The sequence below is a fragment of the Schistocerca nitens genome, chromosome 8 (assembly GCF_023898315.1).
Source record: "Schistocerca nitens isolate TAMUIC-IGC-003100 chromosome 8, iqSchNite1.1, whole genome shotgun sequence".
Lineage (NCBI taxonomy): Eukaryota > Metazoa > Arthropoda > Insecta > Orthoptera > Acrididae > Schistocerca > Schistocerca nitens.
The window spans coordinates 532,972,441-532,987,769 of NC_064621.1; the positions used below are offsets into that span (position 1 = coordinate 532,972,441).

General features: G+C 33.8%; 1 protein-coding gene across 2 annotated transcripts in view; it reads left to right on the forward strand.

Moving 5' to 3' along the window:
• The first annotated feature begins 6,799 nt into the window (after window positions 1–6,799).
• LOC126198904 (SET and MYND domain-containing protein 4-like) overlaps window positions 6,800–15,329 on the forward strand; it is a 146,300-nt gene continuing 137,770 nt past the window's right edge. The window contains exon 1 of one of the 2 annotated variants that reach the window (XM_049935530.1): window positions 6,800–7,045. In XM_049935530.1, the coding sequence (XP_049791487.1) occupies window positions 7,032–7,045 (14 nt within the window). In that variant the 5' untranslated portion in view covers window positions 6,800–7,031. Of the gene's footprint in view, window positions 7,046–14,137; window positions 14,407–15,329 lie in introns of those variants that run through there. The other variant, XM_049935531.1, reaches the window with a different exon arrangement.

Consider the following 15,329-nt stretch of genomic DNA (forward strand, 5'->3'; position numbering starts at 1 on the left):
CCTGTAAGGAGCCCTTCAACCTATTAAACATAATGACCCTTCCAAGTCTCTGTATGTTTAACTGCTTGATATATGTAAAAGAAAATATACAACAATTTACACATAGAATGAATTTACATTTTCACAGCACTAGAAACAACTGCATGCTTAATACACCATATTCCAGGCTGTCACTGACACACATCAGTCACAAACACCTAAGTCTAAATTTAAGGAGGTATTAGACACAGGGCTGAAAAATAAAGCATACTACTCAATTGAAGAATATCTTTGGAGCAGTTTGGAAGTAATTTGGAAGGAATGGATAAACAATGACATAATGTAACTACATTGACTAAATGTGTAAAACTGTATAATGATTATTGCTGAAATTTTCTGATTAATAAGAAGCTAATGTATATGTAAAATGATGATGTGTGTAAAATGTAAAAATTACTAACTACTAAAAAGATGTATGTATATATATATGCATAATGTATAATGTAAAAATCAGTAACAACTATACTTTTATGAATATGTAAAACGTATTTTGATAAAGCCAATTGCGTGGTAAACATGCTGAACTCCTAATAAATAAATTTATGAACATATGAAACATATGTTTGGGTTAGGTGTGCTTGCTTGTGTGAGATGTTGGGGGACAATCTGAAGATATATCAAAAGAATAGAGAAATGGGAAAAAGAGGTTGTGTATTTGTCGCAGTAGATGAGAAACTCAAATCCACCAAGACAGAAAGTGAAGCTGCATGTTAGATGGTTTTGGCAAGACTCAGTATCAGGGGTGGACATAAAATGGTTACTGGATCCTTTTATCACCCACCAGGCTCATCTCCTGATGTAGCCAAAAACTTTAGACAAAACATTGGTTTACTTGTACATACGTTCTGCAATCACACTTTATCATTGGTGGAGACTTTAATCATCCAACAATTAATGGGGAAAATTACAGTTTTGTTAATGGTGGGTGTGATAAGACATCCTGTGAAACATTACAGACCTGACCTCTTTGAGGATGTCCACATCAAAACTGGTATCAGTGACCATGATGCAGTTGTGGCAACAATCGTTACCAAAATACAAAGGACAACTAAAAAAAGCAGAAAGATATATATTTTTGGTAACATAGAAAAAAATCAGTAATATCATACCTCAATGAGGTACTTGAAACTTTCAGCACAGGGCAGGAGCATGCAGATGAACTATGGCTCAAGTTTAAAAGAATAGTTAGCCATGCACTGGATAGATATTTACCCAGTAGAACAGTTCATAATGGGAGGGACCCTCCATGGTATACAGTCACTGTAAAGAAACTTCTAAAGAAAGAGAGATTACTGCATAGGCGATATAAAGAGGGATGCTGAATGAAACGAATTTGGCTGTCAAGAGAGATGCCTGATGCCTTCAATGACTACCATAACAGAATAGTGTCAAATGATATTTCACAAAACCCAAAGAAATTCTGGTCATATGTAAAGGTTGTTAGTGGCACCAAAGATAGAGTGCAGTCCGTAGCGAATGAGACAGGAACTGAAACTGAGGGTACCAAAGCAAAAGCTGAAATACTTAACTTCATTTTCAAATGTTCCATTACAAAAGATAAATGAGGAGAATTGCTCCAATTTTGTCCTCATACCACTGAAAAGAGAATGAAGTAAGTATTAGTGTCAATAGTGTTGAGAAACAGCTGAAACTATTAAAATTAAACTAAGCTCCAGGGCCCAATGGAATCCCTAACAGATTCTATATTGAATTTGCAGCTCAGTTAGCTCATATTCTAACTATAATCTATCATAGATTCCTTGAACAAAAAACCATGCCTAGTTCTTAGAAAAAAATACAGGTCACACCCACCGCATCTTGAACAGTATGACCTTCTCAATGCCAGCCATCATCGACTCCAGAAACATCGATCATGTGAAACCCAACTCACACTTCTCTCACGAGATATACTGAAAAGTCTCACAAGATATAATGAAAGGCAGTCAGGTAGATGCAATATTTATTGATTTCAGAAAAGCATTTGACTTAATATCACACCTATGCTTATTGTCAAAAGTATCATCATATGGGGTATCAAGTGAAATTTGTGAGTGGATTGGGGACTATTTGGTAGGGAAAATGCAGTATGATAGCTTGGATGGAGAGTCATCGTTAGATGTAGAAGTAACTTCAGGTGTGCCCCAAGGAAGTGTGCCGGAACCCTTGCTGTTCCTGTTGTGTATTAATGACCTTGCAAACAATATTAATAGTAACCTCACGCTTCTTGCAGATGATGTATTTATCCTTGATGAAGTATATCTGGAAGTAGCTGCATAAATATTCAGTCAGAATCTGATAAGATTTCAAAGTGGTACAAAAACTGGCAACTAGTTTTAAATGTTCACAAATGTAAAATTGTGCACCTAAAAAAAAAAAAAAAAAAAAAAAAAAAAAAAAAAAAAAAAACCCAACCAACCAACCAACCAACCAACCAACCAACATTGTACCCTATGATTACAATATCAATGTGTCACAAAAAAAAAACAAAAACAAACAACATAGTACCCTATGATTACAATATCAATGTGTCACAATTGGAATTTAGCAACTTGTCCAAATACCTGGGTGTAACACTGTGTAGGATTATGAAATGGAATGATCACATAAGCTCATTTGCGGGTAAAGCAGGAGGTAGACTTCAGTTTATTGGTAGAATACTGGGAAAATGCTATCAGTCTACAAAGAAGACTGCTCACAAATCAGTCATGTGACCAGTTCTAGAATATTCATCAAGTGTGTGGGACCCATACCAGATAGGACTAACGGGGGATACTGAACATATACAAAGAAGGGCAGCATGAATGGTCACAGGTTTGGTAGATCCATGACAGAGTGGCACAGAGATATGGTAGTAACCGAAATAGAAGACTCTTGAAGATAGACATAAACTATTCCGAGAAATTTTGTCAACAAAGTTGCAAGAACTGGCTTTAAATGATGACTTTTGGAATATATCACAACCCACTATGCATCGCTGACATAGGGATCATGAGGATAAGACTAGAATAATCACTGCACACACAGAGGCATTCAAACAATCATTCTTCACACACTCCATCTGTGAATGGAATGGAAAGAAAACCTGATAACTGATATAATGGGATGTACACTCTGCCATGCACCTCATGGTGGTTTGCAGAGTGTAGATGTGTGAGGTCCTAAGGCATCCAGCGGATAACAAACTGTGGAAGGCATCAGCACGTGACAAAGTTAATAAAAAATTGAGTCTTGCCTGCTTTGCACTTAGCAATCTCTCTCACTGTGTTGATTGACAGGTGTGACTGCCAACATTTCTCACATACTTTCAGTCAATACTGTTCTATGACATAAATCATCTGGGGTAAGGTGGTTAAGGAGAAAAAGTAATTATAATATAGGAGATTCTAAGAATATCTTGTAAAATTGATAATCTAACAACTACAGAAGCATCAAGGTCTATAGATTCTTACACTTTCTTGCCGTATATATACTTTCTAATGATATTTTTGGTTCATAATAAGTGTGGCTTCAGGAAGAACTGTGAAAGTCAAAACTGCAGTACTAAAAGCAGACAATATGCCCATATCTAGAGTTCACAAATGAGTTTTATATTTTGGAGCAAAAATCTATAAACAACGTGCCGGCAGGAAACAGGAAGTCCAGAGATAATCCAAAATAAATTAATGGGGTGTCAAATGAGACATTCCTTCTACAAACAAGAATATCTGGACTCAGGAATGTAATTTCTCTTTAACACTAATTGTGATATTAAATAACAGAGATGCTGAACCACAAATAGACACAAAAAAACTGTCACAAATAAAGCTTTTGGCCAGTAAACACACACACACACACACACACACACACACACACACAACTCAGACACATTGTTACATTCCATCCTGGATTTTCCATTGTTTGATTTGATATTAAATAGATTTTTTTTCTAACCTGTCCATTATACATCCAGCCAATAGTGTTCTCAGATATCAGTAAAGCTCACAAATGCTTAATATGATATAGTAGATATAAACAACTAAATAGTATCAGAGGAGTTTCAGTGGCTGTTATCGAACATCTGCTTGGCAGTCCAAGACTGTGTTGGGTGGGTGAGCTGCAAAACAACTTAACCATGTAGACTGTTTAAAGCAATTGGAAGAAACCAGTACACTGATAAGGTAACACACATTGTTCAAGCCTGTAATCACCAAATGATGATGATAACAGTAGTACAGTATTCAAGTAACTGTTAATTATATAGTGATATAGAAACAGCTAAGTAATATAAACAAAGGAGCAAATAAATGAAGTCTTGATGAAGCTGTCTAAAAATTTTGATGTTGACTCGGTTAACAAATTATCTAATTATCTAGATTTATAGTTTAAGATTCCCGTTAAGTCTATGATAAGCAAGAATAATTATGTCAAATAAGCCTCTATTCTTAAAGCATGCAACTAACTGTTTTCTTTATTTATGTCAATATGATCACACAGTTACTGATCTAATGACAGTAGACAAACAGCAGCTAATTACTGTAACTGAGGAAGCAGTACCTTTTGGCAAATTGGTCTCTTTTACTGATTATTTTATGTTAAAGTTAGTCTGTTTAATCTCAAGTAGTGTATAGCACATTGTGTTGTGATATTCACTTCTGAAGAATAGTTTGATGCATCTCTCCATGCTATAGGAAAGCTGCATGCCCTTGGGGGAAATAACAGCTGTAGTTTTTCTTTACATACAGCTGTTTGCAGTACCAACATAGCAAGGCCATGTTGGCTAATGTTACAAGGTCAAATCAGTTAATAATCGAGACTGTTGTTCCTATTCAGGAACCACAAGTTTTTCTGACCGTTCTGCTGATACCCCTTCGTTTTGGATGCAACTGTGGTATGGCTACCTGTATTGTTTAGGCACACTAGCCACTCCCACCACAGAAAGGTCATGGTTCACAGGAGGTGGGGATTAGCAGTACACTTGTAGTGATAGTTTATCATTCATACACTGTGCTGATTGAGTTTCTCACTGTTGCCAACCTTTGTGAATGTATAGCTTGTCTTATTTCATGTGCATGAAGGTTCTCCTTCATGATAGTATCTACAGAACAAATGAATGAATGAAATAATAACTGAACAAGTATAGTAATGCAAGGACTAAATTCAACCACAACAGGGACAGCCAATGCCTAAATCAGTTTCTTATCAGTTCACAGATAATAACATAAATCTTAATCTTACAAAAGATGCCATCTTTTACATTTAAAAAGTAATACAATGATGTATGGATGCTATACTTAAAATTTACTGGATTTCACTAAGTGAAATTTCATATATATATATATATATATATATATATATATATATATATATATATATATATAACAGAGGGAAACACTCCACGTGGAAAAAATATATCCAAAAAGAAAGATGATGAGACTTACCAAACAAAAGCGCTGGCAGGTCGATATATATATATATATATATATATATATATATATATATATATATATATATATATGTTCAAATAGGCAACAAATTAAACTGCAGTCATCAAGCTTATCTTCATTTACTGAATATGAAATTAAACCATGTGGTATGAAAATACAAAATATATTTTACATCTGAAGATATTTCTATAATGGAAGTTTAATTACACTTGCTATGCGTGTTTTCATTGTACATAAAAGGTAATACTTCATTATTGCTGCCACAGTGGTAAGTAAGCCACAAGAAGTTTCTCATTCACATATTCACTTAAATGACACCATATTGAGGCTTCAAAATAACAATAAACTGAGATATGCCCTTCAGAATAAAGATTATATAAAGCAGTAAATAGGGAATTTTTGAGAGATTAAAAACAATTAAAGGTTTTTCTTAATAGCCATATCTTCTGTAAGTAATTTGTGTATCTGGCCTCTAGGTTTGTAAATCACAATTATCAGTACAAACAACCATTTATAGTGTAAGTAAGCTTGCACTTGTACAATAAACAGTAACTGTTAGCCTATTGTGATGTTACATCAGCAAGGAAGTCTTCAGTCATTTGCCACAGTAAGAAGCTAAATTCAAAATATCTTGGAAAATAAAGTTATATTTAATAACAAAAAATGTAAGTTGGTCTTAGAATGCAAAATTAGATGAAGACTGCTCATAGAACAAGCCCAGTTATAACATAAACACTGTCAGATATAGAAAGGGGATGTTAGCAAATGTATGTCTTAGTGGAAATCCAAAAACATTCCAAAACAACAGTAACAGCTTCTGTAAAATTATTAGTTTCTGCACACATTAAAATTTTAAGCCTACTGAGTATACAAGAACAATATGTCTCTTGGGAGTATCATGTATAATTTTTGGAAAACAAATAATATAAGTAATTTTACCTAACAGTTGTAAAATACAGAGATAGATATGAGAGCTCTTGCAATTTGTTCTTTTGTTGTATACCTGTTTTAAGCTTCTTCATGTTAAAGCAAGTTCCCTTAGTTATCAAGTAAGGCATATTTTATTCATACATCTTCATTGCCTTATCCAATACCCCATCATGGCCTGAGTGTGTAGTTTCACATCAACAGCATAAATCAGAACAAAATTCCTGTGTTCTACATGGCATAGCCTAATATGGGTCAAATAACTGTATTTTTACATTAAAAAGTTTCTGTGTACATTGATTACTTACATCAACAACTTTACTGAAGCAAACTGTTTTACTGCTCTATTTCTGTCACAAACTGGTCTTAAGAGTGGGAGGGAGGAAATGTTATTTATAGATATTTTTTGTCACACGTGTGGGAAGACTCAGTGACTACAAACTGAATACTGTAGACTGCATAACAATAATACTTTTGACCTTTGTGTTTCTTATGCTAAATCAAATTATAATGCTTAGTGTAACAACTTATTAGTGTATTGTACTCTTTGGAAAGGGTTAAATAAGTCTTTTCATACACTATGCACTGCAACCACATGGTCAAAATAAAGTGAAAAAAGAAGTTTCAGCAACTAGAGATTGCATGAAAAAATTACAGTAAGTATGGTACTGAAATAAATACCAGCTTAGCTTGTTTCTTAATTTGTGTCTGTTTCATCAAAGTTAAATAAAAATACTCAAGAACTGAATTTTCAACAGAACAATTGAAAATAACATATTCACTATTCTTTAAAATTTTGCAGCTACCCATACATAGGTACCTATAATTCTTGCTTTAGTTTATGCTCTTATAATTAAACTGTTAAGAAATGTGACTTCATGTTCTTTTGTAATTCCCTGCTAATGTTTTCAGTTAATTACATGACACAATTACACATAGTGTTATTTCGACATTAGATTACATTGAACCCTTTTGAAGGCATTACAAACTTATTTCTTTCAGTCAGTACTCATATTACAATATGACAGTGAGATAAAATTTTTCCTTATATTTTTCTTCCTTTAACTGCTACACTCTTGATAATGCAATTGATTTTATCCTTTATATGCCTTTAATGACTTCATATAAATGTCAGAGTATTGACTGTTATCCTTCCAAATCTTCCACTTGTACTTCTTTAGCATCTGAAACAACTTTTCAAGAAAATATGTACCTAAGATAGTGTGAATAATACTAATAGCTTATTCACAATGTGGGTGTGGTGTCTCTTCAGTAGAGTACATGTATGTAAACAGGAATTGATCACATTTCTCCTTTCTTCAGGTCAGTCTCAATGTTGCATGACTGAATTTATTTATTTATCACAATGTCATTCATTATCAAATAATAACCTGATTATTGGTCAGAAGCAATAACTCTTTCAAGAGACTGTATTGATAAGCTTCTTTATAATTACATGAAATGAATAATACTTAGATTTTTTAAATGCAACTTAGATCAATTAAATCACCTATTTCACAATTTCTGTTTGATTTGTAATAATTTCTACAACATTACAAAATAATTTTACAGAAATTTTGTAGAAGTGTAAACACTTTTGAATTCACAGAATAGAACAGAGTCCATTCATATTTGAACATTTTGCATGTGATTTCTGTAATCAGATAAAATTTCAATATAAACTGACCAGCATGTTTATGAGGACGCTAAAAACCTCCTTATTTAAGTGAAAATTCAATTATATTATCACAATTTATTTTTGTGGATTGCTCCTTTATTTTAATGCAGAAGTATAATATAAGAAACAGAAGGTGAGGAAGGCAATCACTCACCTGCAGCTGATTGGTGGTTGGTGAATAGACTCCAAGGAAGCTCTTGGAGTCATAATTTTTCTTTTGCAGAATTATACACAGGCTTCCATACCAAAAACTTTACCTGGCTACTTCTGTTATTTATCTCTTTTTTGTATGTTCCATGGACAAATGCAGAAATGACATTTCCATGGATGTGAAACATGTCAAGATTATGCTTACATAAATTTACATGTCTATTCAATTATAATTCACTACTCAATGAATAGTAAAATGTTAAATATAAAACAATAAATGATTCTGATTCAGATTTTTATCTTCACTCTTCGGTGATGGCATGTTCAGGACAGTTTAACAGACATAGTTGGGAAATCAGTTAAGTGATTGTATTGTATTGTATTGTATTTTTTATTGGTCCTGTTGTCTACATAGCAGTTTTTGCATAAGACATTGGACAAGTCAAGTTATAAATCTACAGGCTGAAAGTCATTTCAAGGCATACATATTTAATTTTACAATAATACACTTTATACTTAAGTATTTATATAACACATTTCATAAATTTAAATATTCTTCAATGGAGTAAAAGCATTGATGCTCTAAATATGACTTTAGAGATTTTCCAAATGTATTGACCTCTGTGATAGCTTTTATGTTTTCATGAAGTTTGTTATAAAGCTTAACTCCCATGTGAAAAGTACCTTTTTGGCACAGTGCTGTGCTGATTTGAGTCATTTGTAAGTTTCTGTTTTGTCTGGTAAAGTGATCATGTATATCACAGTTTTTTTGCAGTCTCCAGTCCTTACCTATTACATTTAATTTAAAGAACAAAAGGATTTCCATAATTTATACACATGGTAATGGAGTAATACCAGATTTCTTAAACAGGGGTTTACAAGAGTCTCTAGGCTTGCACCCAAACAAGATTCTAATGGCCCTTTTTTGTAGTTTAAAAGTGCTATTAGCTGTTTATAGTTTCCCCAGAAGGTGACCCCATATCTAAGACGAGAATGAAAGTATGCATGATATGCATTCAATACTGTTTTCTCACTAGAGCATGATTTTAATCAACAAAGAAGGTAACATGTTTTGCTCAGTTCTGCATTGAGATATTCAATATGCTTATTCCATCTGAAGTTACTCTGCAGCCAAAGTCCTAAGAATTTGGTTTCAGTATTGTTACCAACTGGTTCATCATTGATAGAGACTGATGGGATAAACATGCCCTTGTTAGGAACATTGTGGAATTTTAGAGCAATGGTTTTCTTACTGTTTATTACAAGCTGATTACTCTGTGCCCAGCTGCTAAGTTGTTTCGTGACCACGTTTACTGTCTGCTGTAACTGTTCATCATCGTCTCCTTTTAGTAGAATCGTGGTGTCATCTGCAAATATGATTGTTTTGTGTGCACCAACACTTAAGCTTAGATCATTTATGTACAGAAGAAACAGAAGGGGTCCCATTACTGATCCTTGGGGTACACCACATGTAATTTGTTTACAGTCAGATAAGTGATTAGATACAGTTTTTAGTTCAATATTTGTGTGCTTGATGCTCACTGCCTGCTTACGATTAGTCAGGAAGGAACTGATCCACTTGTTGGACTACGAATACCATATCTTTGAAGCTTTGATAGCAGAATTTTATAGTCCACCATGTCAAAAGCTTTTGACTAGTCAATAAATACACCTATTGTTTCCTGTTTTTTGTCCATCAGGTTTAGGATGGAATTGATGCACTCATAGACAGCAGTTGTCGTTGACCTCTTATTTCTGAATCCATGTTGTTCATTACATAGGATGCGGTTTTTATTTATAAATTTCATAAGTTTGTCATACGTAACTTTTTCCAGTACTTTAGAGATGCAGGACGAAGTTGTGATGGATCTGTAGTTGTTTACATTGTCTTTATCCCCTTTTTTATATACAGGAATAACTTTTGATGTTTTCAACACATTGGGGAAAGTGCCTACCTGAAGTGAGCAGTCACATAAGTGTGACACGCTCTTCTTTAACATTGTTGCAGGTATACCATCAATACCTGCCGATTTGGAATTTTTTAGTCTTTTATTGCTTTAGCTACTTCATCTTGTGAAACAGAACTTATGTTCATTGATCCTCTATATGCACTTATTTTATATTCATTTGCCTGGGTGCTCTTAAAGTTTAATTGTAACATATTATCAGCAACACACGTGAAAAAGTTGTTAAATGTGTTGGCTACTTCTAAGGGGTTTCTTACTTTTTTATTTTTATGTGATAGTGTAATATTTTTGCAAGATTGTCTGTATTCTCCACATTCTTTTTTTATAACACTCCACATAGCCTTTGATTTATTAGCATAATTATAAATGATTTCATCATTATGCATTACTTTTGCTGCTTTTATTACTTTTCTTAATATTTTGGAGTATTTTTTATAGTACGTGCGTACTTCAGGTGAGGAATTTTTTGAGTTACATATTTCATGAAGTAGTCTTTCCTTCTGGCATGAAACCCTTATTCCCTTTGTGATCCAGCTGTTTGTTCTAGAGTTCCCCCGTATGGTTAATGTTTTCAGTGGGAATGCAAGTTCAAAGAAATGGGTTAATGTATCAATGAAAGTGTTGAATTTTTCATTTATATCGTTCATTTTGTACACTCCTGGCCATTTTTCTTTCTGTAATATGTTGTTGAAGTAGTTTACATTATGCTGATTATAACTTCGATATGCTGTTCTGAAAGACATGTTGTTAATAATACTGCCTCGTACTTTTAAATTTAATATTTGAGCAAGATGGTCACTAAAACCTGCATTGAAAATTTTTAGTGAGTTGTTGTGTAATCTCTTCTTGACTAGAAATTGATCAAGAGCTGTTTGGCAATTTTCTGTTACTCTGGTAGCTGCTTTTACTTCAGCCTTTAAATTGTAGGACGTTACAAGGTTCAAAATGGTCTTCCTATTTCCACAGAAAATATACAGTAAAATTGCATATATACAGACACTAAACTGCATCTGAATGAAAATAACATGATTTACATAAAATACTTCTATTAACATTTGACAGATTATCATCTTCATTCTTTCATGGTGATACTTTTGGAACATTTTAGCAGGGATAGCTGTTGTCATACTACTGGTAATATGTTCATGCAATGCTTATACAGTAAAACTACATAACCATACTGCATAATGACTGAATGAAAATACCCTGCTCTACATAAAATACTCATATTAACAATGACAATCATGAGATGGTTTAGCTGTATCTTTTTTGTGTTGATGTTAAGCATTTGTTCACAAAACGGATTATATAAATAATGCGCAGATTTTGTGCTTGACTGAGCACCATGTTACTGATAAATGTGCCTCACCATCCATAGTAAGTTATAGTTTAGTGTCGTACTACTATAGGGAAAGTAAAGACAAAGGTGGAGTAGCAATTTATGTTAAGGATAGTGTAGCATACAAATGGCTCTAAGCACTATGGGACTTAACTGCTGTGGTCATCAGTCCCCTAGAACTTAGAACTACTTAAACCTAACTAACCTAAGGACATCACACACATCCATGCCCGAGGCAGGATTCGAACCTGCGACCGGAGCGGTCACGCGGTTCCAGACTGAAGCACCTAGACCGCACGGCCACACCGGCCGGCTAGCATACAAAGCTATAGATATTAAGAAATATTGTGGAACAACAATCTGATGCATGTGCAGCTGAAATAATAACTAATTTCTACACAATAATAGTGTTGGCTGTCTACAGGGCACCTTTAGGTGACATAAAAACTTTTCTACATATAATGGAACTCCTGATGTCAGGGTTACTTGCAAAAGCAAAGGATATTGTAGTTTCAGGTGATTTCAGTATAAACTTTATGACAGAAAATAAGAATAAAACTGACTTTTAGATTGTGATGACCTTATATAATCTGATATCGGTAATAAACTTCCCCACAAGAATTACATTCGAGTCGCAAACTATGATACATAACATTTTTTTAGATGTAAGTAGACATCAGAATTATACTGTCAGACAGCTTATAAGTGGGATTTCAGATCATGATGGACAAATTCTCACTCTTTATTATGTTAATCTGTTCAAAAATAATTTCCTCAATGGGATTCATAAGAGTAATGAACGAAGAGTCAGAAGAAACTTTCAACCATAGGTTGCAGAGAATGGATTGGTCTTTAGTATGTAGCCTTGATAATGATGATACTAAATTTAACTGTTTTATAAATGAATTCTATGCTCTTTTTGAAGAAATATTTCCAAAGAAATGGGTCAGAAACCGTGCTTCTAATATTGTAAGTAAGCATTGGATTACAAAAGATATAAAACAGTCACGTAAAACCAAAAGGAAAACTTAAGGTGCAATAAGATTATCTGAAGATGTAGAAAAATGGGAATACTATAGATTATACTGTCAAATTTTAAACTAACTAATACAGAAATCAGAAGCCCTTTATTATGAGAAGAAAATAGATAATTCTAGTAATAACATAAAAACAATTTGGAGCATTGTAAAAAAAAAAAAAAAAGGGGGGGGGGAGGGGGGGGGGGAAGAGATACAACAAGCAAAGAAGATGTAAATAAAATCAGATATGAAGGTACCCTAGTAGATAACCCCAAAAGTGTGGCTGAGATTTTTAATAAACACTTCCTATCAGTAACTCAACCGATTGGTTGCAAGCCCAATGTTGAAGCTGTAACTCTTTGTCAAGCTGTATATTCAAACACAATTTCAGAAATGCACCTTAATCCTGTCACTGTAGATGAAATTAAAAAAATCACCATGTCTCTAAAAAGTAAGAGCTCTGTAGGGGTTGATAATATTTCTAGTAATTTATTGAAATATTCTTGTGTGTCAATAAGGGACATTCTCTGTCATATTTTCAATCCTTACCTTCAGAAAGGTGTTGATCCCAGTACACTTAAGTATGCCATTGTAAAGCCCCTGTACAAAAAGGTCATAAAACTGAAGTAACTATCGACCTATCTCTTTGCTGACAGCTTTCTCTAAAATTCTGGAAAAGCTAATACATGTAAGAATTACTGATCATCTCATGAAGAGTCGAGTTCTCAGCAAGAGCCAATTTGGCTTTCAACAGAAGATGCAATCTATGCACTTGCAAATGAATTCCTAGAAACCCTTAATGAAAATATGCTACCACTTGGTGTCTTCTGTGATTTTTCTAAAGCATTTGACTGTGTTGATCACCAGATTCTCTTGCAAAAAGCAAAATTATTAGGAATAAGTGGTGCTGCAGGCAATTGGCTACAGTTGTATCTCCAAGATGGAAAACAAAACATTATCTTGAATAGCTCAGGTGGAGTATGTGATGTTTCCTCACATTCTGAATGGAGTCCTGTTACATCTGGAGTGCCTCAGGGCTCAATTCTCGGGCCATTATTATTCCTGATTTTTATAAATGATATACCATCATGTACAAGCATGCCGCGTAAATTTACATTATTTGCTGATGATACCACAATTTATATGAGCAGTAGAACAGATAGTAATCTTGAGGAATCCATTAATCACATACTCTCAGATTTGGTTAATTGGTTCAAGGTGAATTGTCTCTCATTAAGTTCCAGTACAACCAGCTTTATTCAGTTCTGTACAAAAACAGAAAAAGAGAGAGAGATAAGTGTGACGTGGTAATCAGCCAATAGAAAGGATGGAAGCAACAAAATTTCCTGGAGTGCAGATTGATAAGAAAATGAACTGGTCTTAGCATATTATAGATCTCTGTAAGAGGCTTAGCTCCACAGTTTATGCTTTACGGGTAGTCACTACATGTGTTGAACCTAACACTGCAAAAGTGGCACACTACAGCTATTTTCACTCACTCGTTGAATACAAATTTATTTTTTTGGGCAACCAGCCATTAGCAAGGAAAGTGTTCATTGTTCAGAAGTGAGCTTTAAGAGTTATGTGTGGATTGCGCCCAAGAGACTCTTGTAGAAATAGCTTTCAAAAACTTAAAAATATACACAACTACACGCCAATATATTTTTCTCTCATGTGTTTTGTCTGTAAAAATATAGAGATATTTCAACCAAACAGTAATTATCATGAGCATAATACACGGAGGAAGAATGACATACACAGCAAGCACAGAAATTTGTTCTTGGTGCAAAAGGGTGTCCCTACACTGGAACAGAACTCTTCAGTGCTCTTTCTCCTGAAATAAAGACAGTGATTCATAACAAGAGTAAGTTTAAGAAAGTGCTAAAAATTTTTCTGTTAGAAAAAGCTTTTTACAGTCTAGATGAAATTTTAAATAAATAAATAAATTGTAAAATTTTAATATTATCTAATACGAGTTGACATAATGCCACTAAAAATGTTATTTGACTTGATGTCTGTATCTGTGTGTGCTCTGTGTCTGTTTTTCCATAGTGCTTTAATGATTCTAAGAAAATATGAAGGGCTTGTTTCAATAGTGGTACAAGTCCATTTTTGTTCATTGTGAGGTACAGAGTCCTAAAGTTAAATGAACACTGAAAAATCTGCAGTTCAGATACCAGAAATATCCAAGCATATGGCTTCTTGCTAGAGCTGAACCTTTCTTTCTGTTTGTTTGGGTCATTAATTGCAGAAGCATTATAGGCAGAAAAGTGGAGGTAATGGACTTGTACCACTTTTTCTGTATTGATGTCCAAAGTATTTACTGTATGATTTTTTATATAATTATGTACTCAAATGTTTGTTTATGCTATAAGATTATAATATTGTATTTTTAAAAAAGTGACTAGTTCTACATGCTTGTGATCCCAACACATTTGGACCTATGGAACACGAAATAATATCCAATTATTGAGTAGAATGAGTTATCCAACAGAAATTGGCAGTGTTTGGTTCTGAAAAAAAGGATTCACTATTCCCTAAGTCATTAACCCCAGAGACAAGGAGGGATAGATTTTAAATTATAGAGGATCATTCCTATGACTAGTGTTATGCAGATGAGATGCTGAGTTGTTTTCAAAGATACTGCGGTTCTTTATAATCAAAAATAGTAGAGAACAACTGTACTGAGTAGCAATACTAAGGTTTCACAGTTGGCTGAACAGTAGTGACAGAAGATACTTGTGTTTACTCTACATATAACTGTAATCACTCTTTTCTGTACTTAGA